This window comes from Nuphar pumila, unplaced genomic scaffold (assembly GCF_984573655.1).
Source record: "Nuphar pumila unplaced genomic scaffold, dmNupPumi1.hap1.1 HAP1_SCAFFOLD_1512, whole genome shotgun sequence".
Lineage (NCBI taxonomy): Eukaryota > Viridiplantae > Streptophyta > Magnoliopsida > Nymphaeales > Nymphaeaceae > Nuphar > Nuphar pumila.
Window position 1 is genome coordinate 1 of NW_028323696.1, and position 26,758 is coordinate 26,758.

At 36.5% G+C, this 26,758-nt stretch overlaps 1 protein-coding gene across 1 annotated transcript; it reads left to right on the plus strand.

Annotated features, from left to right (window-relative positions):
* Positions 1-2,981: 2,981 nt before the first annotated feature.
* LOC149809231 (actin-interacting protein 1-2-like) lies at positions 2,982-25,343 on the plus strand (the record flags this gene model as incomplete). The annotated part of the gene is made up of 5 exons (XM_089994935.1): positions 2,982-3,143; positions 7,203-7,386; positions 19,010-19,432; positions 21,517-21,924; positions 25,086-25,343. Coding segments are annotated over 5 exons (1,435 nt in total), but the record flags the coding sequence as incomplete, so codon positions are not given.
* Between the last annotated feature and the right edge of the window lie 1,415 nt (positions 25,344-26,758).

The window sequence follows — 26,758 nt, forward strand, 5'->3', positions numbered from 1 at the left end:
ACATTTATAAGGTCTTATCAACAAAAAAAAAAACTACAAGATTTGGAAAACCCAAACCTTTTACTAGATGGGAGTAGGTGCTCTATATATAGGAAGAGGGACCGTCCAACTAAAAGAAGGTTCAAAATCTACAACCCATGATAATCCACGGTGTTCTTTTTCTAACAACCGAGTTTTATATCGATCACATTTTTTCAACAAAAGAAACTTTTTTTAAGCTATGAAAAAATTGAGCATTTGTGACCATTGATTTTTGAATCACCAAAAAAAAACACTTGCATAAACTGGATTCCCATGAAACAAAAAATTTGATCCCAACCAAATAGACCATGTAGATCATATCTATAAAGATTCACATAAAATAACACGAGCTATGAGATATTGCTCATTTCAACTCATTAATATTGTATGCACATCCCCACTAACTAACTAACTAACTATGTATATATTGTATGCACATCTCCACTAACTAACTAACTAACTAGCTAACTATATATATATAAAAGGAAGACTCTATTAAACATCAAGAAGTCTTTTTTTTATGAGGAATGTTGAAACCACCTGCGAAATCAGACCCTGCGCTGGCTATGCATATCGCACATTCAGCCGTTGATACCACGGTGTAAACCCCCTGAGACACACCTTGTCTTTAGGGAGTCGTCTTGCTTCGGCACGAGCTAAAGGCATGAAACCCTTACCCTTCATAATGCAAGGGGCTGACATTTGTGAGAAACTCTAACCACCCGCCTAGCAGCCAAGGGCCCTTCCATTACACAAAACCCTTTGGGGCTACCAATCCACGTCTCCATGACTTGCTACTTACTATATTTGTATCCATGACTTACCACCCAAGGAATTGGCATCCACGCCATCTTGTCCGTTGAAGGGCATGACCAGTCTCCCTAAGGTTATAAATTAATGAGACATGATCAACTAGGCTAAGAGACTAATGGCTCTCACTTCTTTTTTTTGAAAGGCAAGGTGGGGTTTGGCAGACCCCATCAGTTATTCAACCTACCATTGGGTTTTGAACCTGCAACTTCCCACTACAAGGAGACATGCACTGACAGCTCCTACCAACAACACAGCTTTGGCTACTAATGACTCACTTAATTAGGAGCAAATATGTATTTTGGCAACGTCTTAACATAATCTTACTTAGGACAAGAAATAAATAGGAAGAGTTTGACTAGCCCTGAACCCATCATCTAGCTTGACTTGACCCATTGCTTGGTTAACTTTGAGTTTCTCATAGCTACATTTACAAACATAAAAAATGAACCAGAAGAGACAAATAAGCTGTGTTGATTGAGGGAGAATTGTCTTTTTCTTTTTATTTTTTTTTGCTGTTTGATGAGCAAGTTGAGGGATAACGCCATGAACCTGAGACCCCAATTTGTATATATTACATAATAATATTTTGTCAAAAAATAATGTTTTTTATATTTCAAAGACCTGTTTGTTCCATTTTCATGGATGGGAATGATCTATCATACAAAAATAGGCATCGATTTTTAAAAGCTCTTGCCAGTTCAATTTAATTGAGAGAAGTATGAAAGGATTAATAAAAGGTAACCAACGGGGGCTCTGCTTGTTTGGTAGGAGCTGTTAGTGCAAGTCACCATGTGATGGAACGTTGCAAGTTCAAAACCCAATGGTATGTAGTGTAACGGGTGGAGTCGGCCTAACCCCATCTTGCTTATTAAAAATAAGAAAGAAAAGGTAACAAAAAAAAAACTGAGACTCACCGATGCCAACATGACAATTTTAACTGTGATGTTTAAGGGGGTGTTTGTGTGTCATGGAAAATTCAAGTTTTTTCGCAAAAAATGCATCGATGGGCGTGCGTTTTTGCAGAACTTACAATGCCAAAACAAACATGGCGTATGGAAAAATGCCTCGACGGGTGTGTCATTTTACACACTTAACTCTCATTTTTCTCGAAAAACTGTTCTCATGTGGGTCCCATTTAGTTTCCGCCGCAGAGGAATCCACTAAAGAAGTGCCGCAGAACCCTATTCCTTGACAAGAAAACGCCGCTAAATGTTTGTTTCATCGTAGCCAAAAGACTAGAAAAAGAGGCGTCACATTTTTTAAATGCGGCCCAACTTTGACAATCCATGCAGCAAACGTCTGGTCGACTCGGAATCGTAGCTTTCTCAAAAGCCAGTCTGGTAAAAGGTCCCTCAAGGACAGAGTAGGACGCCAGACCCACTTGAATCCAGACCGAGTTCGTCCTATCGTTTATGAATGCCAATGGATTCACATAAATGAATGCACCATCTAAATCTAACCCATGGCCTAGTCTCAGAGTGCAAGCAAAATATGAGGGACCGACAATCTGCCGTCGGTGATGATTTTTTATTCTTCTTTGGATTATAAAAAAATATAATAGAAAAAAAATAGATACCAACGGGAGATCCGCTTATCTGGCAAGAGCAGTTAGTGCACGTCACTTGTGTTGGTTGTAAGTTCGAATCCCAATGGTACTGTCGAAAAAAAGGGAAAAAAAAAGTAAATGCGTGTGACCCTGTCCACTAATAACCTAACAGGCTTACACGTTTGGCACTCAGAACCGAACAAACTTTTTTCTCTTAAACAGTTTAATGTTGCTAATTCCATTTAGTGCACGTCACATGTAGTTTTTTTATTATTTATAATTGAATCATTTGCACACAATTAAAAAATGACAAAGCAAGCATGCATAATGTTGCTAATTCCATTTTCTTTTGATACCTCAAAGAGTAAGGAAAGGGTGATTTTTTTGTCTTTCTATCATTGACATTCTGTTTATGATAGAGATAATATCTTTTTTTTTTCTAGCATTATTTACCATATGTGAAGTTTGATTGAGATTGCCTTGATATTTTACATTTAAATTTGTTTCGGTTGTATTTTGTGCTTTGCACAATTTATAGTTTAATCCATCTTTGTCATGGTGATCTCCTTCTCTTTGTTGTATTTTTTGTTTTTGTTTGTAGGTGGGATTCCGGATCAACTGTTGGTGAGTTTGACGGTCATTCAAGACGTGTCTTAAGTTGTGCATTCAAGCCTACAAGACCTTTTCGTATTGTTACATGTGGAGAAGATTACTTGGTGAATTTCTATGAGGGACCACCATTTAGGTTCAAACTGTCACAAAGGTTAGTCTTGTTTATGGTTTTAAGAGATTGATTTATACTATATTAGGTCAAGGATAGTGCAAATTTGCTAAAGGTTCAGCTGTTTTAACATAATTGTTTTGTATGAAGAATCCTTTGGTACATTGTCTTTCTTTTTTGGTAAAGGTATGAGGATCCAATGCAGGAACTGAAGCGTGACATGTTAGCCTGTCGAAGCAAATGAAATTCTAATAGCTATTCAGTATATGATGTGTTAGCTTTTAAGTAAATAATGACCATTCTCAAACTTTAGGAGTGCACTCTGGCTTGAAACATTACTATAACGTTTAACTTGCAATGGAATATAAAATCATGGTATAAATAAGTGTTCCTAGTATCTTCATGCTTGAATGACATTTTCCAAAAGCAATGCACATGATGTAAATAATATTTTCTCCAAATTGTAAGGAATTATGTGCTCTAGTGAGGGAGATGTATACCTGCCCTTTATCTGATGTGTAGTCTGTTTAAAACTAGTAAGAGAATTAACTAATAACATCCAAGGGGAATATATCAGGGTATTGAAGATAACATTTAAACTATTATTCCTAAAATGGCCAACACAGGTTTAAATTAACTGCACCGTCTAGGTAAATGTTTTAATATAATTGATCTTTGTTCTTGTAGGGACAGGACTACCACTTTTTCTACCAAAAATCTAAACAGATTTTTCAAGCCATAACTAGAGAGCTTTTCTGTCCTAGAGGATGGGCCCTGCTGGTTTCCAGATCACAGTTCATATCTTGATAATATTGCTTCAAAATACATTATAACTGCCAAGCCCCCTTCATGAGAGCGATATAGTTATGAATCTAGTCTGAGCACATCAGGAACACTTACTAATTTAGGTCTCTCTCCCTCTGTGTTTAAGGCTGGAAGGTTATAAAAATGGCAAAAAGCAGAAAATATGACAAGAACATGAGGGGCTTGGCAAACTTTCTTTTTCTTAACAGTTAACATAGGTTATGGATATATAAATGATAAAAGAGTAAGTTAACCGATAAGGGAAAAGGCTACTAACAAATGACGCTTCTCTAGAAAATCTAATTGCACATTCATAAAGGTTTAAGTTTCATATATACATATGGATTCATACAGTTTGAGGATTTGATTAACATATTTGTTAGATTTGAAATTAGATCAAACTAGATTAGCTTTCTATTCAAAGTAATTTAAACATGTATCTCTATTTGAATCTTTATGGCTATGGCCACATATGAGAAAAAATGGAAAGAATGGAGAATGGGGCATGCCAAGATTATGTCTTGGGTCATTAGTAGTCTTGATATCAAGAAGTGCTTGAGTCTAGCTAAATTTGAACATGCAAATAAATATTTGCATGAGACTATCTTAAGAAAATGTATTCTCTTAAATCTATGTCACATGGGTGCAGGTGCAGGGGCAGGGGTGCGACACTTTAAAAAAACTTGGGTGCGGGGATGCGGCAAAAAGTTGGACATAAATGACCCTGGGTGCATTGACTGCACCCAGGGTCAGGTTGATCGCATCGGGTGCGGGTGCGATGTGAGTGCGGCACCTAGTTGAAGAGTCCCTGTGACATAGTCTTAAAGATATTACCCACATTTGCAACTTGTAAGACAAGGTACACACTATGATTCAAGGAGAAAAATGTATTAGAGAATATTTTAGTAAGTTGTTCGACCTTTGGAATGAGTTTGCTCTTCTTGAGTCACAATGACATTATCCCAAAGACATAGAACTCCGTCAAAGACAAATTGATGTGAAACATTTCTATCAATTCATCAATGGTCTAAGACCGGAGTTTGAGTCTACTAAATCGGCTTTTCTTCATAAAGGAGAAGTTCTCTCTATTGAAGAGCTAAGTATGAAAGAAAATAGACTAAAAAAAAGACATTTAAAGATGATGATAATTCGGTCATAGCCGTGTCTAGGCTGAGAAACCATGTCCATGCTTACCAACTACTACATTATAACTATCACATTATAAGAGACCAAACAATGATAGCTATGGAAAGCAAGACAATGAGTTTGAAAAAAAAATAAATTATTTGCTATTATTGTCGTGAACCGGGGTATGTCAAGATATATTGTCCTAAACTAAAGATACCCTATGAGAAGAAGGTAGCCTCCGTTGCTCAAGAGTCAAGTGAATTCAAAGCTACACAAGAATCAACTATTGAGAGCATGTCCTTGACTCAAATTGTAGAAGCTCTTCAACCTCTATTCAAAGGAGCTTCACCAACAGAAGCTACGGTCTCTTCTGTTGGCATCTTTGATCCCAGTAAGTCTCTTTGGCTTCTTGGCTCATGTGCCTCATTTCATATGACACTAAATTGTGATATTTTATCTGGATGTCATAACTCAAGCGAGTCAAATGTTTTTTATTGTTGATAGAATATCTCTTGAGATAAAGGGAATAAGAAATTTTGAAAATATTTTAAAGAGATTTTTTATTCAAAAAATTAGATATATTCCCAAGGTAAGCCTAAATCTTTTATTTGTCTCTTAATTATGTGACCTTTGGTATAATGTTTCTTTCTCTTCTATTGGTTTATGAGTGCGGGATCGTCTCTCAGGGAAGCTGATTGGAGAAGGCTGTAAAGAAGGAGGTTTATACTACATAGATTTTTTGGAAATACCTAAGAATACTTTTTGTTATAATGTTTAAAAACTGAATTTTGGATTTTGGAGCTCCCTAACCAAAATCTTCTGAAATATTATCTGCATGAATGCAACCAAAACTGATTGGAGTTCCCATGTGGCAGGTCATGAATCCCCTTGTCATTTTGTGGTTGATGTATGCTTCAAAATTTCCCTTCATATCTTCATCTGGTCTGATACCATCTTCAGATTGATGGTAACATGATTATGTTCCTTTGATGTGTGAAAGAATATGTGGTGTGTGCGAACTGTGAAACAAGGTGAGAGAAATGAGTGAGTGAGGAGGAAGAAGAAGATATAGGAAAAGAGAGGAAGTGAGAAAAGACAAGGGAGAAAGAGAATAGGGGCTGGAATCGTGCCCTATCCCTCTCATATTGACCCTTATAAAGGTAATTTAAGTCAGTTTACAAAAATGCCCTTCATAACTATATCTTTTGACCTATTGGGTCTTGAATACAAAAAAGGACTTCACTAGCCAATCAATTTTGACTCTCATGTAATGCTTCCTTATAACATATTGTACTTCAAAGGATAAACCGGAGTTGCCAGTTGGGGAAGCGATTCGGGTAGTGGAAGCGGGAAGTGAGGGGGAAGCGAAAAAAGGAAAAAACAAAAAAAGGAAAAAAAGATACATTTTGGAAGCGCCACGTTTCGCGCCTCCGAAATATGCTTCGGAGAAGCATGCTTCCCCATGTCCTATGGTACTTCCGGTAACCCTGGGATAAACCTCTAAAGTGGTCATCATGATGTATATGAACCCTTTATTTTTGTTACCTCATTAATTCACTGGTCTGCACTCCAGTTAGGCTAACCAAAACAGAAAAAGTGAAAAAGTGGAAAACTTCCCTTAAGTATCCACTAAACCTGCCATCTTCTGATCGATGCAATTGGATTGAGTGTTAGATGTCTTCATCCTTCTAAGATTTTAATTCATGGTAGCCTCTTGGTTCAAGATAGAACGCAGAAACATAACATTTATTCAAGTTTCCTTGCATTGCTTGTTTGGCCCATCAAATATTGTGCATTGGTGTGATTTGGCTACATTGTTTACAAGATGCCTTTCCCCATTAATTGTTGAAGCATACTCTTTATTTTGGAGCAACAGTCGTGTCCTTGATTTGCAGAGTCCAATGCAAAACTTCTGGAAAAATGTTCTAGGGTTCATATTAATTAACATCGAGTGCTTGGTATTTTTTCTTTTTTTTTTTCAAAATTTCTTGTAGGAGAAATGTAGTCATTATTTTAATTTTATGTCAATGATAAAAAACTCATTCATGGCATTGTAGCAATGTAGGCTTGTGGCCATAATAAAATATAATGTGCTGAGGAAGATGTTCTTGATTGTGTCTTACCGAACAGAGGTAGTATGTAAAGGAAACATTATTGTTTGAAGTGCAGGGAACATTCCAACTTTGTCAATTGTGTAAGGTTTTCTCCTGATGGAAGCAAGTTTATCAGTGTAAGTTCAGATAAGAAAGGTATACTATATGATGGGAGGACAGGAGAAAAGATTGGGGAGCTATCTGCTGAAGGTCACAATGGTAGCATCTATGCTGTTAGTTGGAGTCCTGACAGTAAAGAGGTATTTATGATATTCCTATGCTATTTTCATTATTGATTAATAATTATACTTCCAGTGGTGGACTTAGTATGCAAATATCTACATTGAATGATATCTACTTTTTCCTTTTTCAGATTCTTAGATTGATAATATGAACATTTTAATTGGAACACAATTAAATTTAAATGTTACTCATATAATCAAATGCCTGACTAATGGAGAGTTTTTCTTCTACTTTTTTGTTTTTTGGTTGATCGAAGAAGCACATTCATTTATCTGTTGAATGAAAGTTTTATACAATCTGGTTTACCTATATTCTAATGGTCTCCAGCACCATACTGGTTCTGATGGGGCTGTACTTGTCTGTATTACAGGTGTGAGTGGAAGTGTTAATCCAAAGTTTCATTGTGTGCTTTAGTCTGCTTTACTTTGGTATTGATAGAAAATTCTTTCATATTTTCTGTGTAGTTGGATAAACCTGGTTGAGGTTATATTTGTCACAAAATGGCACGGATCCCAATACCGTCCATAATGGACTCCGAGGGTCAAAACATAATGCATTTGAACAAAAACATAAGAACTAAAATGAAACACAATAGAATGTGAGTAAATAACTTCATTAATAAAGAACAGTAAAAATACAAAAAAAAATACATTTTAATCCTCATTACAATACACTAAAAAACACACAAGAAGCCTAAAACCATGGTTGCTAGTCGAGGAAGCGGGAAGCGATATGTGAAGTGGAAGCGGGAAGCGTGGCACTTTCAAAATTTTAGGAAGCGGGAAGCATGGGACGACTTAAAAGCGAATCAAGAATCGTCTCGAAAGCGAACCAGAAGCGAATCTGGAAGCGACCTAGGAAGCGAGGGGGAAGCGAAAAATAAAATAAAAATAAAAATACAAAAAAAGAGAGGAAATGCAGGGAAAGCGAAGGAGAAGCGTGCTTCCCATAAATGGGAAGTATGTTTCCTATAAATGGGAAGCATGTTTCCCATAAAAGAGAAACGCGCTTCCCATAAATGGGAAATGCGCTTTTCAAAAAAATTGGCGCTTCTCAGTGCGTTTTGGAAGTGCGACCTTTTACGCTTCCGAAACATGCTTCCCCACTAGGCTAGGTGCTTCCAGTAACTCTGCCTAAAACTACTCATCACTCCCTCACCTTACAAAGGCACCCACCCACCCATATTTATAGAGAAAAGAAGGAAGAAGAGAGAGATTAAAGGAGAGAAAAAGGGAGACCACACTAACCATTGGACCATAAGTCAAACAACTAGTCCAAGTCAACCAAAGTTGACTTAACTTTAAAGTATATATATCAGAGTTACCGAAAGCACCTAGCCTAGTGGAAGCACGAAATGTTGTGCTTCCGAAACGCGTTGGGAAGCGCCATTTTTTTTGAGAAGCGTGCTTTCCCGTTGCTTACCCCGCGCTTCTCCTGCGCTTCCTCCCTTTTTTCATTTTTTTTTATTTTTATTTTTTCGCTTCCCCCTCGCTTCGTAGGTTGCTTCCGGTTCGCTTCCTAGGTCGCTTCCAAGATGATTCTTGATTCACTTTTAAGTAGTCTCACGTTTCTCGCTTCCTAAAATTTTGAAAGTGCCACGCTTCCTGCTCCTGCTTCCTCGACTGGCAACCATGATATATGTTAACGCCCCCGCTCAAACTTACATTGACTCACTATAAGTTTGCAATTACAAAAGGAATCCCATTACACAAGATATCGACATGTTCTTCTATAATACAAATTCTTGAAGGAGCTTCTAGATCTTCCTTGATATGCTTGAAAGTTCTCTAGAATCATCAATAATGCCAATATTTTAAAGAGTGCAAAAGGAGCAATCCAATTAAAAATAACTATATATATATATATATATATATATATATAGAGAGAGAGAGAGAGAGAGAGAGAGTAATGGGTATGTGCTAAATAAAATATGCTAGATGAAACATGCTAAATGAGTTTTTCAGGGTTTTTTTGTTTTATTTTTAAATTCTAATCGTACAAATGTGATCTATGTACTTGATTTTATAGGGTTCAACTCTTTAAGTGTTCGATTCTGACACATGAGCGGATTTTTATAACGTTTAAAAAATCACCATTCCAAAATCTTTGTTAATTTTTAGGCTCCAAATATCATTTTTTTCATCGAAAACACATGATCCAAGTGTGGATTCCTCGTAAATTGACCATGCCCAACACATTTATGGGGTCAGAACTGCAAAAAAAAAACCCACACCAAAAGAGCAGAAAAACCCATTTAGCACATTTCATTCGCATATTTCATTTCGTACACACCCATCTCTTTGTCTCTCTCTCTCTCTCTCTCTCTCTCTCTATATATATATATATATATATATATAAATGACCAAACACGCCAAAAATACAATACATATTTAATAAGACATTTTAATAATTTTCAAAATCTTTTAATAGTAAGAAAATTTTTCAACATCAATTTTGAAAGTCATTAAATTTTTATACACAATATTCATTGAGAGTCTCACCTCAATAGATAATTTTACGAAATCATAGTTCTTGATTTATAAGAGAACACAATTGCATATTATCAAAAGAAGAGATGCATGCATAAAATATCTCAAAGATAAACGTATAAATCATTCATCACTTTAAACATTCATGAAAACATGCATTATTGAAAGTCAATACACACATCTATCTCGAAAAGCACATTAATGCATGAAATATGAATTTTCAAACAACATCAATACCATGAATAAATAACTCACAAAAGAGTTTAACCCACATAAAAAATATTCATAAAGCAGGGTTTTTCAAAACAAGTAGCCATATTAAATGTACAACAGAAATAATGGGGAAGTTCAAAATCCCACGTACAAATCATAACAAGAGATATTTTGTAATAATGACAAATATTAATAACAATTTAAATCTCAACAATAGAAACAATATCTATAAATACACTCAAAATATTGCATCCTATGCAACCAAGGCATATCATGATGTAAATCACCCAAGATAACTAATCATGGAACACATTTAAAATATCTTTAAGCATGCAATTAAAACATATTCAATGCAAAATGCATGAAGAATTTTCAATAACCATTTCCCAGACAAGGGTAAATGAGTGAATCTTTTTTAGAAATTTTGTGGAGAGATTTGAAAATCCCACAAATATCAAGAAATGATATTTTGCAAACCTTCACAATAGTTCGACCACCATAAGCAATTTACCTCGCTTGACCTTCAAACCTCAAAATTCAAGTGTAATAGCTGCTAGAACAAGAGATCAATGACAATGCCACTTATGAGCTTAACAAACACACAAAAAGTGTGAACATCTCATCTATATAAAATAACACTTAAATAAGAGACAAACCTCAATGTTTCAGCTACTAGAAAAAGAGCATAATACAAACACACAAAAAGTATGAATAACCAATGGGTGCACCTAACTCATTGCAAACAAATCTTTCTTGTCTACGTAAAATGACACTTAAATAAGAGACAAACCTCAATATTCAAGTGCATCAGCTACTAAAATAAGAGTATAATACAAACACACAAAATGTGAATAACCAATGGGTGCATATAACTCACCACAAAAATATCTTTTAAATAAGAGACATAATAGGAGAAGACACAAAGTAAGAGAGCTTGTAATAAAAACAAACTAATGTCATCAAGAAGGATAAATGTATCAATTTTAACAATCTTTCAAACACCATATTTTCAAAATAGATAACCATCACAGATAAACATAATTATAAGTATTCATAATAACATTGTCCAAATAAACAAATGAGTGATATAACACACTCATAGAACTAGAGATCAAACAACCGTCAATTAGAGCCAAACTATAAGGCGACAATCTATACTGATAAGAAAACCAAGGTGCACACAACTCACCCCAACAAGCATCTCTTGTTCAACAAAAGCAACATGGATGTAGATACCAATCAAACCCAAGACAAGTGACAACACATCACTCATAACCTTTGGGAATCTAGACTAGTAAGATGACATGAGGTGCACACATAACTCACCTCAACGGCTAACTCTGACCCAACAACAAGGCCAAAAATAAATGGCGCATCCTAGAAAAATCTATGATGGACAAAAAACAATGCCAAAAGAAGGCAAAAAATACTCACGGAAATTGATTTTCAAATAAGTGAGTTCATATATAAAAGTACCGATTTGAAAAAACAAAGTTTTAAATCAAATCCAATAAAGGTAGATGAAGACTTAGAATGAATATAGTTCAATCATATGCACAACAATATGTCAATTGATGCAATCACTTCCAACACAAGATGTCTCATGACAAATTTTACAAACTTTGACAAGCAAATAATGGACAAGAATCATGCCCAATATAAATAATCTACATAGGTGTGATGAAATTATGATGTTAGAGTATCTTTCAAAAGATAATGGAATCATGAATCCACCAATCAAGAAACAAGTGCACTAAGGCACATCATATACAAAAGATCCAATAAATCTCAATAAAAAGACAAAAGTATATGATTTTATTAAAGAAAAGCTTCTAAGAAGCTAGATCTAAATCATTAGTCTACTATTAGACAATTGATGACAAACATATAGAGATTCACAAAGAGCTATATAACTATCAACAACCATGAACTCATATATATCATACAAAGAATTTTATCACAATGTAACAAATATAAAATCTTTAAGAAACATGCAATGAAGTATCAATGCACAAGAAAGAAACCACTAAGGGTTACAAAAGTGCACAAACACTCAAGTCACTAAGCTACCAAAAAGCACATAAAACTACTAAGGGCTAAGCAACAATCATACAAGAGTCTTTTAAAAAATATAAGTTTTATTCATAAAATGCTCAAGAAGCATACACAAGAACCCACTAAAAAATATAATGCATAATAGAGAAATTAAAATATGCATTCGAGTTCATGATGACAAATCATGCTTATGCCATCCAATAATAATCACAAAGGCTACATAATTAAAATCATGCATGGTCACATAGTTAGAATCACCAAAGAAAGATCACTATATATTAAAAATCCCAAAGATAATCTATGTAAATACATACATTAAGAGACACAAAAAAAAATGTAAAAAATTAATATTTTGCAAAACATGAAACACATAAGATTTTAAGAAACCACATATTTTTGCAAAATATAATTTTTTCAATATACATATCCATAATCTAAAAAATATATTAAAAGACAATAATTTCTATTGAGAATGTAGGGTACGGGTCTGGTTCTAGACCCAAAATGATTCTTTTGTATTGTATTTACATGGTTGGTGTTATCGGGTCTGGGTTGACAGACCCGATCCAACTTGTATCATATATATTACATTGAATATAGGGCACAACCTCTCATTGAGAATCGTGCCAGTCATTGCTGCCTCTCCTTCTTGCAAATCCCTTTCTCTTCTGCTGTGGATGAAGATCTGGTCGAAGGTGCGTGACTTCTAACATGGTATCAGAGCAGGCTGAGAAGTAAATACTAGGTCGAGTTCTCTTCTTCCTTTCTTTGATCCAAGATCTGATCTTATCAGATCAGATTCTATTCTCCTTCTGTCCTGAAAATTGATCTTATCATATTGGGTTAAAAATCTCTCTCTTAAAATTTTTAAACATCTTTCTTCCTCTCTAAGTTTTCGATCTCTTAAAACTGAATCTGTTCACGTCAAACAGTCTGGTCACGTGAAACCAGATCTGTTTTCTTAAATCTTGATTATTTTTTTTCCTCTTTGATGCTGGATCGGATCGTTCCAGATCTAGTGTTTTCGTTCCAAGCCAGACTAAATTAGATCTGGCCATGGCATATTGATTCTTCCCTTCAGCAGCGTTAAATCAAATCTGATCGTATCAGATCAGATTTGTGTTTTCATTTAAACTTAGATCTCTCTTTTGTCTTTCAAGTCAAATCTTATTCTCCAAAACCAAATCAAAGTTTCGGTCCATACAAAAAAAAAATTCAGATCATTAATTTGTCGTGTTCTACTGATTATTTGTTTCCCTGCAATATTATTTTCGTAGCAAAAAGAAAAAAAAAACAGATTTACATTGCTGGTAAATCAAACTGCTGGTCAGAGTGTTCTTTTGTTGTCCTTTCACATGGATTCTCCCTTCCAGTTTCCTTGGACAACTCATATAACTACTTGACCTGGAAGCGACAAAGTTTTCCTTTTATAAAGAGTCTGGATCTCTCTGGATATCTTGATGGAACGATCCATGCACCACTAGAATTCGTCCTGCAAGAAGAGCGAGATGATAAAGGGGAGGTTTCCAACAAATTGATTCATAATTCAAAATTTGTAACATGAAGAAGAAAAGATCAGGCAGTTGTGGCTTACATTACCTCTATGCTTTCCCATGAGATATTAGTGGCCATCCTAGATGAATGTTTAGCCAGAGAGTTGTGGCAAATATTGGCGCAGACTTATTCACAGATTTCATAAGCTAGGATTTTGCATTTAAAGAGAGAATTTCAGCTTTTGAAGAAATAGAGTTTATCAGTGACATAATACATGAACAAAATCAAGAGTATTACATATCAACTAGCCATGGTGGGTTGCGTAATTCTTAACAAAGAAAAGGTTCAACAGGCACTGAATGGTCTGGGTTCTGACTACCACATGTTAGTCACCTCTCTTCTATGCCTCCCTTCATTGTCCAGTTTTGAAGATCTACGGACTAAGCTACTACAATATGAAGTTACCATTAGGGGCGAGAAGATGACCCTGAATTCCAACAACCATGAGGTACTTGTCACATGAGTAGTATTAGGGCGAGGACGTGGGGGCTTTTGAGGCGGGCGTGGACATAGAAGAGGTAATCAAGGAGGCCATGGGCTTTTTCCCATACCCTACATGTCACCTAACTTGTATCCAGGGAACCCTATAAACATCCCGACATGTTTTCAGTGTAATAAAATGGAGCACATTAAAGCAAATTGCTGGCATAATCCGCAAAACAAAGGCAAGTTTAATGGTGCTGGGCCTTCTACTAGGGGACAAGCAGAAGACGACCGTAAAGGAGATGAAAAGAAAAATGTGAAGAATCTTTTGATTTTCGCTCTTTCAGAATTGAGCTTTAAGCAAACTGAGTAGGAGACTTGGTACATTAACTCCGGGCTGCTGCACATGTGACATGTGATATTGGTAAGATTTATTAAAACCGGAGATGGTGTTCTTCATCCTATCTCTCATGTTGGAAATATTTTCCTTCTACTCCCCAATTCCTCATTACCTTTATCTGATGTTTACCATTCTCCTAGTATTGTTAAAAACATTGTTTCTGTTTCTAAACTTGTCGATGATACTAATTCTTTTGTCGAATTTACTCTTTCTGTATGTGTAAAGGATCTTCTCACGAAGAAGACACTCGTTGAAGGAGAACGACAGGGAAACATGTATGTCTTCAAGGAGTCTCTTCTAGTTCATGATGCATCAATAAATTCACAACCAGTTTGTCCAGTGTCATTAAAAGTTTGTTTTAGTCTATCTCAATGTAATAAGCCAGAGATTTGGCATCGTCGTCTTAGTCATTGTAATCATTCATTTATTGAGAAGCTTGTGTCTAGTGGACTTGTTCCGCAGTCTAGTTTGAATGTCGAGGCTGATTTTCTTCTTTGTTTCCGTTGTCAATTATGTAAAAGTCATGTTCTTCCATTTCATTCAATAAATCAAAGAGATTTTGTGCTTTTTGAAATTGTCTATTCTGATGTCTGGAGACATGCCCCGCAGTCTTCTTTATTGGGCAATCATTATTACATTACTTTCATTGATAGTTACTCTAGATACACCTGTATTTATTTTATCAAATATAAATCTGAAGTTTTCAAGCTTTTTTGCTCATTCTGTGCTTTAGTTTGTAATCAATTTTCAACTAAAATTCAATATTTTCATTGTGACGGTGGATGAGAGTACTTATCAAAGGAATTTACTGAATTTCTCTAAGATAATGGAATAGGTCGTCGAATATCTTCTCCACACACACCACAACAAAATGGTGCGGCTGAAAGAAAATACTGGCACATTGTAGAGAGTGCGCTGAGTATGTTGCATAACACTCACATTCCTTTAAACTTGTGGATGAAAGTTTTTCATTCAGCTGTCTATGTCATAAATCGACTGCCAATGAAATTGTTAGCAGATCAATCCCCTTATTTTACGCTATTTACACTATTTGGGGTTCATCCTGACTATAATGAGTTGCGAGTGTTTGGCTGCATATGCTATGTTCATATTGACAGTTCTTAACGTGATAAGTTTCAGAAAAAGGCATGCAGGTGTAGGTTTGTTGGATATGTTGATCAATATAGAGGATATCACTGCTATGACTCCACTACCAGTCGCATCAGAGTTTCATGGAATGTCGTGTTTGACGAGACTCATACTGATGATTCAGGAAGTACAGAGGGACACTGTAAGGATGCTAAAAGTTATCAGCCATGGCTTGTTGCTGAGGTGCTTGATCAAATGGTGATGCATGACGTACCCTCATGTCATACACTATCTGCAGAACAAAATAGTACAGTTGTACACCCAGAAAAGGAAATGTCGACAAACACACAAGATATTACTATGCCTGTCATTTCAGATGTTACAAAGTTTTAAGGGATTACCTATGTGCAGTGAAATAAAGACAAAGTTCAACGACCTATTGTGCAACCCAGGAGGCTTGAGAGGATTCACCATCCTATTGAAAGATGGGTAAGTTATGACAACTTCTCTACAGACTTACAACTGTTCATCTCCCAGATTGAAAAGCATGATGAACCTATCAGTTTCTCACAAGCATCTACGTCAATCAAATGGGTTGAGGTCATGAATGAGGAAATGAAAGCTTTACATGAGTGTGGGCCTTGGGAGATTGTTCCTAGACCATCGAACAAGAATGTTGTAGGATCTAAATAGGTCTATAAAATCAAGTATAAACTCGATGAATCCATTGAACGCTATAAGGTGAGGCTAGTAGCGAAAGGGTTCACTCAAGAATACGGGCAAGATTATGCCGAAACATTTAGTTCTGTGATCAAGATGGAAACTATTCGATTAGTTCTGTCCTTGTCAGTTCAGTATGGATGGACTCTAAGTCAACTTGATGTCAAAAATGTATTTTTTGCATGGCACTCTCAAGGAAGAGGTGTATATGGAGCAACCCTCTAGTTATACCAAACATAGCCCCAACACACATGTTTGCAAGCTACGAAGAGCCATCTATGGGCTAAAGCAGGCCTCCCGCTCATGGTTTGATAGTTTCTCTATTGAAGTTCAGAGACATGGGTTCGATCTCATCTTGATCATTCGCTTTTTATTTTTCGAGATTGTCAGGCACGCACCTTAATTCTTATATATGTGGATGATATTATTATTACTGGGAACTCCGATGAACACATAGAAGCTACCAAGATCTTATTGAGTCGACAGTTTAAGATGAAAGATTTGGGGGTTTTGCGTTATTTCTTAGGGGTTGAGGTGGATCGACAGGATGAAACACTTCACTAACCCAACACAAATATACTTTGGATTTGTTGGATAAGGCAGGCATGAAGGATTATAAACCTCTATCCACCCCTAGTGTCCTTAATCATAAACTCGGATCCCGGGATGGGGAAGCATATGAAGATTCCAAGAAATATCGGAGTCTTGTGGGTATGTTCCAATATCTCACCTTCACTAGACCAGACATTGTGTATGCAGTGAATCAAGTTTCACAATTCATGCATGACCCACGAACAAAGCATATGAATGTTGTCAAGAGAATCCTTCAATATTTAAAAGGAACTCTTGGAGATGGTCTAGTTTATCATCAATCCAAGACTAAAGGGGAGCAACATCGACTGGATGTATACACAAATGCAGATTGGGCTGGAGTTCCAGATGACAGGCAGTCGGTTTCTGGATATTGTGCTTTTCTTGATGGGAACTTGATGGCGTAGAGTAACAAGAAACAACGTGCATTTGCACGATCTAGTATTGAAGCTGAGTATCGATCTATGGTGGCTCCTACAATAAAGGCCACATGGCTGAGACATCTTTTGACTGAAGTTGGAGAATCTATGCTACCCACCACTCTCTTGCACGATAATCAAGGTGTCATACAAATTGCTTTTAATCCTATTCACCATAGTCGCACAAAGCATATAGAGATTGATCAATACTTCATTCGGCAAAAGATTGAAGATAGAGAAGTTGCACCTACTTATGTTCCTACGGCTGACCAAGTGGCAGATTTGTTCACTAAGGGCCGTACCAATATGCGTTTTTGGTTCTTGAAGAACAAGTTGTCCATGTTGCAAAACCATGCACAACTTGAAGGAGGGTATTGAGAATGTAGTGTACAGGTCTAGTTCTAGACCCAAAATGATTCTTTTGTATTGTATTTACATGGTTGGTATTATCGGGTCTGGGTTGACAGACCCAATCCAACTTGTATCATATATATAACATTGAATATAGGGCACAACCTCTCATTGAGAATCATGTCAGTCATTGCCGCCTCTCCTTCTTGCAAATCCCTTTCTCTTCTGCTGTGGATGAAGATTTGGTCGAAGGTGCTTGACTTCTAACAATTTCTACATATTCTAATTTCAAAAGAAGACATTCATTTTTAATATAACCCTTTCAAAACACCTACCATACATATGAAGATAGAAAAGCTAAAGATACATACCGGAATGCAAAATCCTCGAATCCATGCTATTCATTAATACGAATCTTTTTCAAGACCATGATGCCTTGCTCTGATACCATGTCACAAAATGGCATGGACCTCAATGCACTCTATAATGAACTCCAAGAATAAAAACACAATGCATTTGGATAAAAACGTAATAACTAAAATAAAACACAATAGAATGTGAATGAATAACTTCATTAATAAAGAACATTAAAAATACAAAGAAAAATACATTTTAATCATCATTACAATACACTAAAAAACACACAAGAAGCTTAAAACTACCCATCACTCTCTTACCTTACAAAGGCACCCATATTTATAGAGAAACGGAGGAAGAAAAGAGATTAAAGGAGAGAAAAAGGGAGTCCACATTAGTTTGACTAGCTGTTGGACCTAGTCCAATGGCTAGATTTCTAGCCGTTGGACCAGCAGTCCAACAACTAGTCTAAGTCAACCACAGTTGACTTAACTTTAAAGTACATAATATATATACAAGTATATATATATATGTATATATATATATCTTAACAATATTTGGGTTATATCATTTGAACATCTAAGACAAGTAGTTTGCATTGTATGCTGTATCTTAATAGCCTTTAGTTTGCAAACTTAATCTGTTGAAGTGATTATGTCACTATGAGAAATAGAGATGGTGAAAAGCCCTTCATTTTCCTTGTTAGCTTCGAATCACATCGGCTACTGCTGGATTTCTGGTTTTGACTGAATTGCCTGTTGCAATTTTACAGGTGTATTAAAGGAAAGTGTTAATGCAATATTTGATACATTGTTTTTTCTTATTTTTAGGTCTTCAAAGAGAATGCACTTGCTGATTATGATTTTTTCTTTTGGTGTGACTCAACAGAAAGATACCTATTCATTATTTGTTTTATATATTTATTTCTCTAGTAGCCAACTCTCATATCTTACTGCGAAAGCTTATCCTGCTGTTTCAGGTGCTAACAGTGTCTGCAAATAAAAGTGCAAAAGTGTGGGAGATTGATGAAAATGGAAACGGTAAGGTGAAGAAGACACTTACTTCATCTGATTCTGGACTGGATGGAATGCTAGTTGGTTGCCTGTGGCAGAATAATCATCTTGTCACTGTTTCCCTTGGTGGCACTATTAGTATATATTCAGCCAATGACCTAGAAAAGATGCCAGTATCATTTTCTGGGCACATGAAGAGCGTCACTGGTTTGGCAGTCACCTCTGAAGGCAGCCAGAATATTATTCTATCTAGCAGTTATGATGGGGTGATTGTCCGATGGATGCAAGGAGTTGGATGTGCAGGAAGGTTACAGAGAAGGGAGAACTCTCAAATTAAATGTTTTGCAGTGGTGGAAGGAGAGCTCACCACATTTGCCTTTGATAACAAGGTAGCACCATTTCTTCATGTACATGTAGTAGTTGCCTTTATTTTTATATCTTGTGGTTTGTGTGCTTGCACCATCTTTTTGAAGCTGATTTTCTTGATGACTTATGATTGCAACTAGGCTGGAGAACATGATGATGTGTCTTTCTATTATCCAATATGATCACTGAAATGAATATATTTCAATTCAATCTTGCACCTTGATGGGGTAGGCAATTTACACACTAGCTAAAATTACTACTCAATGTTGAGTCAGGCATAGTAAGCCAACAAGATCTTGTGTTCTAAATAAAACATGTCTTGAGGGAAAAGACTGACTAGATGTTCATTGCAATTGAATAACAAGAAAATGAAATCTTGCGTTGATGGAGAAATGTTAGATCCCTCAATATAGAAATGGCACAAGAATGTGCTTCATAAAATGCCCTTATGTGATATTACAGAAGTAATTTTGGCATTTTAGAGAACAATGGAGTGAAAAATATAAAATATATAAAGAATATGAAAAGTGAAGTTATTGATGACTAGTATAGTTTTGTGAACTCCATGTATAGTGAACTGTGATAGTGTTAATAATTTTCTCTGGTGGTAAAGGAGCTTGATTGTAAATTATATTTTTATCAATAAAAAATGTCACTGCCTTTAAAAGTAGAACTACAAACTGCAAAGATTTTGTCATAAAATATGACAAATATTGAGATTAGGGGTGGCAAAACCTGACACGACCTCCCAACCCGACCCGCCAACCCGCCTTTTAGGCGGGTTTAGGTTGGGCTTAAACTAACCCGTTTAATAAACGGGTCAACCCGCCTTGATAGAAATCATGGGTTCCTTTCTTCATCTACAAGCAACAGCACAACATGGGGAGAGAGAACGTGGCTGCAGCAAAAATCCCTAATCAGGGTATTCATTTTTGCTTCTCTGATTAAATACACACAAATACAATAGCTAGGGTATGAAAATACCCATTACATGTTATGATAAAATTACAGCATGCCATTAATAAAACATTAATGAGCATGTGTTTAAAATGAAAGGAATTGGGTCTGGATTCTGAGTTCCAGACCTTATACTAAATGACAGTATCTTTTCACCCCCCCTCCAGTTGTACATGGTTTTGGACCATGAACATCCAAAATCTGTCCTTGATAAGTCCTTTTGTAAACAAGTCAACAACTTGATCAGCAGTCCGCACGTATTCTGGTTCAATTTCCTTCTCTTCAACCTTTTGTCTTACAAAATGTTGATCAATTTCAATATGTTTGGCACGACTGTGGTAGATAGGATTGAATCACATGTTGATAGCACTTTGATTGTCACACAAGAGGGTATATATATATATATATATATATATATTTTAACACCACCCCTTTACCCTTTCTCGTGGTACCCCATTCTCAAGCCCCATCCCTCTTTACCCCTTCTCGAGGTACCCCCTTATTTTTTTAATTGGGGGGGGAGGGGGGTGCTCGAGGTACCCTTACCCATTATCGAGCCCTGTCCCTTTTTTTAATGGACAAAGTTAACCAAGTCCATTTTGGACAATGATAACCTTGGGTGCGGGTTGACCGAATTGGGTGCCACACCCGCGTCGCGTCGACGTGGGTGCAGAGGCCTCTTTGGTGAGTCCCTGTGGCATAGACTGGGAGCATGTCTGTGCTCGCTAGTATGTCTAATGGCAATAACATGTGAAAGATTTCCAAAGGCTATTCGGTTGGAGATTTTCTCCTCGTTTTTAAGTTATATTGTCCTAGTCCAATTTGATGATTTTATCAGGTGTTCTCCAAATATTTGGTCCTCTTCTTTGATGTTCGGATAGTAAATATCAGGGATAGTCCATATATTCTTGTCTGGAAAGCTTTCCAGCCAATTATAAAAGTTCAATACACGGTAGTATTGCTCACCAAGTCTGATGAATAGCATATTCCTTTAATAAGGAACAATTTCTTAATCTACCTGCCAAATTCCAATTGATGATATCCTGCTGTGGGGCTTATATTTTGCTGACTGTACAACAACTGTAGCTATGTACAATATGTTCAACTTGCTTTTGCTACAAGAGATGATCCTTTTCCCAAAATTTTACAGGTAAGGAGAATTCCGCTGCATGCTGATCAGTGTGGTGATGAAGAACAAATTGATATTGGTGCACAACCAAAGGACTTAAATATTGCACTTGATAAGCCCGAGCTGGCATTGCTTTCAACTGATTCAGGAGTAATCATGCTTCGTGGATCCAAAGTGTTGTCAACTCTGAATCTTGGGTTTGCTGTGACGGCATCTGCAATTTCACCTGATGGAAGTGAGGCCATTGTTGGTGGCCAAGATGGGAAACTCCACGTCTATTCTGTCAATGGGGACACTCTCACTGAAGAGTCAGTCCTTGAGAAGCATCGTGGTGCTATTAACATCATTCGTTTCTCCCCAGATGCCTCTATGTTTATTTCTGGTGATCTCAATCGAGAAGCTGTTGTATGGGACCATGTCACTCGAGAGGTACCATCTCTCTCTCTCTCTCTCTCTATATATATATATATATATATGTGTGTGTGTGTGTGTGTGTGTGTGTGTGTGTATCAATCCTTGAACACAAGCACACACACATAACAAAAAGAAAACAAGAATTGGTGTATGTACAGAGTCTACAGACAGTATGCGAGGGAGATGCACATTATAACACTTTGCAAACCATGTAAATCCTTTTTTTTTGTCTAAGAGAAATAATTTAAGCCAGGGGATAAGAAATATTTCAACAAGCTTACAGAATAGATCAAATTAAGATTCTTAACCACCAGTCCTATTCCGACCAATCCAAGCTAAATCCCCATCTGGCCATTTTATTGGCACAATCCAAAGCTTGTTTGAACAACCACTGAAATGCTGGATAAAACCAAAACAAATGCTCAATTGTTTCGTTCTCATCGAAACAGAAGTAGCAAGTACTTGCAAGCTGGAAACTTTTGTCTTTCAATTTGCACTGGTTATTAACCTTATCAAGTGCTAAGAGCCACACAAATATCTTGGCTGTAGGAGAGGGATGGAAACCCTGGACGGTGTCATTTGGAAAGTGGTCTACATCTTTACAGCCAAAAGCATGGCTAAATGAAGCTATAGAGAACATAACACATCCGTCACATTTCCATATAAGGAATTCTCGCTGTCAGAAATTTTCCATGGGCCTAAAAATCCAATAGCCATAACCAAAACCAATCTTCTACCTCTTGCTCCTTGAAATTCCTTCTGAATTCAGTGAACTAACTAGCTCTTCCTTTCCAACATTCACTTACAAGTATGCTGTTATCTCTGTTTATGTGAAAAAACGGTGGATATCTTTCAGCAAGAGTTACATCCCTGGACCATAAGTCTGTCTGGAACCTCAGCTTGACCCCTTTGCAAGCTTGATTTGAACCATAAACTTAATTACCAATTCAATCACCCCCCTTTGCAAGGTCGTACTTCCTTGAAGATTTGATTATTTGGTTCCAGCCAACCACACCACCAGCTGAGATAGAGCTACCATTTCCACGTACCAATCCATTTATCCCCTTCACCCAAGCCTATGGGACCAAAAAACAAGTTAGATTCCAGATTTGTTCAAAGCTAACAGTCAGATCTGCCTATGATTCCAGTAAGTGTTTTAAAATTTAACATTCAAAACAAAGAAATCTTCTGAAAAATATTAAATCCATAGAGAAGAAAGAGGTTAGAAGATTAGAGGAAAAAGCATGAAGATGAGATTAATAGATCACTTCGTCATGGCTGCTCTAATTCTGTGTCAATTTTTGTCATTTCAATTTGACTCAATGAAATAGGAAAGAGAAAATGAATATTCTAACTACAACAGGTTGATGTCCCAACTCATTAATCACATGGGATGATCTCTCATAATAGATTAATCCTCACTAGGATTGAGTTAATTTTTTTTTATTAGTCAAGCTAGGTTTGCCTGAATATGGCCCGGTTGAGATAGTGTGACTCCAACTGGTACTACAAATCAATTACACGAGTCATTGATGACAATGATACAATACTAATGCATGTTACGTAAAGCAAAAATAAAAACACATATTGAAGAAATGCCACGTATCCTTACATCTTGTCCTTAAGAGTTAATTAAACAGAAAGATGAGCATTGTCAGGGATAGAATGGGCATGTTACAAGCTGTTTGAAATTACAGAACACAAAAAATTTGACATGAAGCAAGTTGAAGGAACTGGGAAAAGGAGGAGCTCAGTAAAGATTGGAGATCAGCAATAAGCAGGAATATTACTATTGGGGACCATAAGTTTAGCTTTAAGCAACAATGGGATTACAAAGCAAATTGTGGTGCATAAGACAAATACTAGTTTTGATAATAATGGTGTACTTTGCTATTAATTGCATGTTCTGGATTTTCATGAGAAGGTGACAAAGCAATCAAGACCTAGAATGAATTGATTCGGCGTAATATCCCTGTTATGAAAAATGTAGTAGACATTCATTCTATTGTATGTCAATGGCATTCTAGATCCAAAAACCTTGAAAATTCTTAAGCATTTACGGCCTTGTGTGCGGTATTATAATTACCCTTGTTTTCCTAGACTACAAAATGCCTATGTCACACAGACTCGGCTAGGGAGGTGCCGCACCCGAGTCGACACGCCCCGACACGGGTGCGGCTTCGGACTCGGCCCGGACTCGGTCAACGCCGAGTCAGACTCGGTCAACGAGTCCAGGCCGCGTCCGTCCACATTTTGGACTCGGTCAACTTTGACCGAGTCCAAAAATGTCCATTTTTAAGACAAAAAACAAAAAAAAACAATTTTTATATATCTTTTTTTTAATATATAACCAGACTGTGCAATGCATGCAGTTGCACAGTCACAGACTGTGCAACTGCAACTGCACAGTCATTGCACACAGTCTGTGTGACTGTGCACAGTCTGTGTGACTGTGCACAGTCTGCACAGTCACAGACTGCATTGCACAGACTGTGTGCACAGTCTGTGTGACTGTTTCACAAGTCACAACTTATGTAAAAATATGTATAAAACACGATAAAAGGTAACCCAACCATTTGAGATAGCTAAATAAATGCTTTTCCAGTTTAAAAAAATACTGGTTTCACAAGTATTAGAAAAGCTAGCTTAAGAACTACCATAAAGAAATGGGAATGCCAAATTGAAACTTTCGAAAAAATTAAGGTCATAGTTTTGGCTACTTAATTTTAATTGTTTACTAGAATTATATATATATATAGCCGAGTCCCCGTGTCCAAAATTTTTGAAATTGTGCCGCACCCGTGTCGCACCCGCACCCGCACCCGCACCCATGTGACATAGCAAAATGCCATGGTTTAATTTATCAGGCACAATGTAAATCCTATATGGTTTTTTAATTTTCTTTTTGTTTCCTAAATTCTTTTTACACACATTAAAGTAGTGGAAGGCTGTCATGCTTCATCCATGTTTTTTTTTTCTTTATTTTTGATAGATTTTGTCACTATATTTAAGTTGTTCATACTTCTAACTTTTTGGTTCCCATTTGCACAGTCCATCTCTCTTTCTTCCTTTCCCTTCCGCATTAATCCTTTTTAGAAATGTAATGTTAATTACCAAGGTTTGATTTTTAACTTCCTGAACATTTGTCTCACTAACCAGTTGACTATCTTCTGCAGGTTAAGCTTAAGAACATGTTGTACCATACTGCTCGTATAAATTGTGTGGCTTGGTCTCCTGATAGCACAATGGTTGCTACGGGATCTCTAGACACAAGCATAATTATATATGAAGTTGATAAGCCAGCTTCAAGTCGTATAACCATAAAGGGTGCTCACTTGGGAGGTGTTTATGGATTAGTTTTCAATGATGATTGCACTGTTGTAAGCTCTGGTGAAGATGCATGCATTCGTGTGTGGAGATTAGTGCAGCAGTAACGGGATCGTAATTGCAATTGATGGTTGATTTGGTTTTGGAAGCAAGTTGTGTGGCCTTACATTTCTTGCTCTGTGCAGTCTTCGTCAAAAGAATTCTCTGTTTTGTTTGTAGGAAAACCCTTTCCAGTTTGTCTTTGATTGAAGACTAGAAGAACATAGCAGAATGGCTCGTGTTTTGATATGATTTTGCTGATGTGAGTTTTTTGCCTTTTTTGGGTTATATTGGGTGTTTTTTTTTTCCTTCTCCTTTTGTCGGTCTGATCAGCCATGCATACACCTAAATATTTTCCATGATCATATTTGTGTATGCAATGTTCATTGCTGGAATTGTGATGAAATAATAGAAAGCTTAATCCCTTGGCCTATTCGCACTCTCTTCTTTGTTCAAGCATGGATATTGCTTTCTTTTCGGGGGGGGGGGATGAAAGAGACATTCTTTCGTAGGAAAGAGAACTTTTACTAAGGGAGGTGAAACAAACATCTCCATGGAAAACATGTGGTGGTGTTTACATAATAAAGGCAAACAAGCATCTTTCCTGTCAAAATGGGTTCACACCACTGTTGTCTGTATCGGAATCGGACTTGTATCGTTTGGCCCAATGATTCAGGTGAATCCTCCAATATCCATTCTCAAGTGAATTATTCTGAATTGGCCAAAAAATAATTAAAAAATATTATGTCAATCAGAACGTGACACATGTTAAAGCCATTAAAATAATAAAAAAAATTAATTTTAATCTATTTTTTACATTTTATTAAAAAATAGCCAATTCAGGTCAATATTTTCTGGTGCATCGACATTCAGGCCAATATCGACAACACTGGTTCACACCTTCCCCCCATGGGAAAGAACTTTTTCTCATGCGTCCCTTCAAGAAGTGGCTTCCCTTGGGTGGGGATGCAATAAATGCCCTCTTGATGATATTTCGATCTTAAGAATGTGAAATAAGTCTCCATATGGGAACTGGTAGTTGGAGGGAGTTTATGCATTTGACAAAGTGGCAGCAGTCCATTTCTGGATTTGGCATCTACCATTTTATGAGGTGGTAGTTGCTAAATCCAGTTTTCAATGCAAATACAAAGGCCGTCTCACCTCCTTTCTCAAATGCATAAAGTGCCTTAACATCATTCTCTGGCACAACTGCCACTCAGTGAATCATATTTTTGATCCTATATCCGACCAAATTTGATTGTTCAGTTGCATTTGATAAGCTAAAACTATTCGAGTATAATTCGATTCTGATTTTGCTATCAAATCTGATAAATATCCAAATTTGAAGGATATCTGAATCTGTTTATATGTAACATATAACGATTACGTAATGATTTATTGTGATAGGTATTATTATGTACAGTGATTACTGTGATAGCGATTACTATGTATAGTGATTATTGTGACCTATGTATAGCGATTA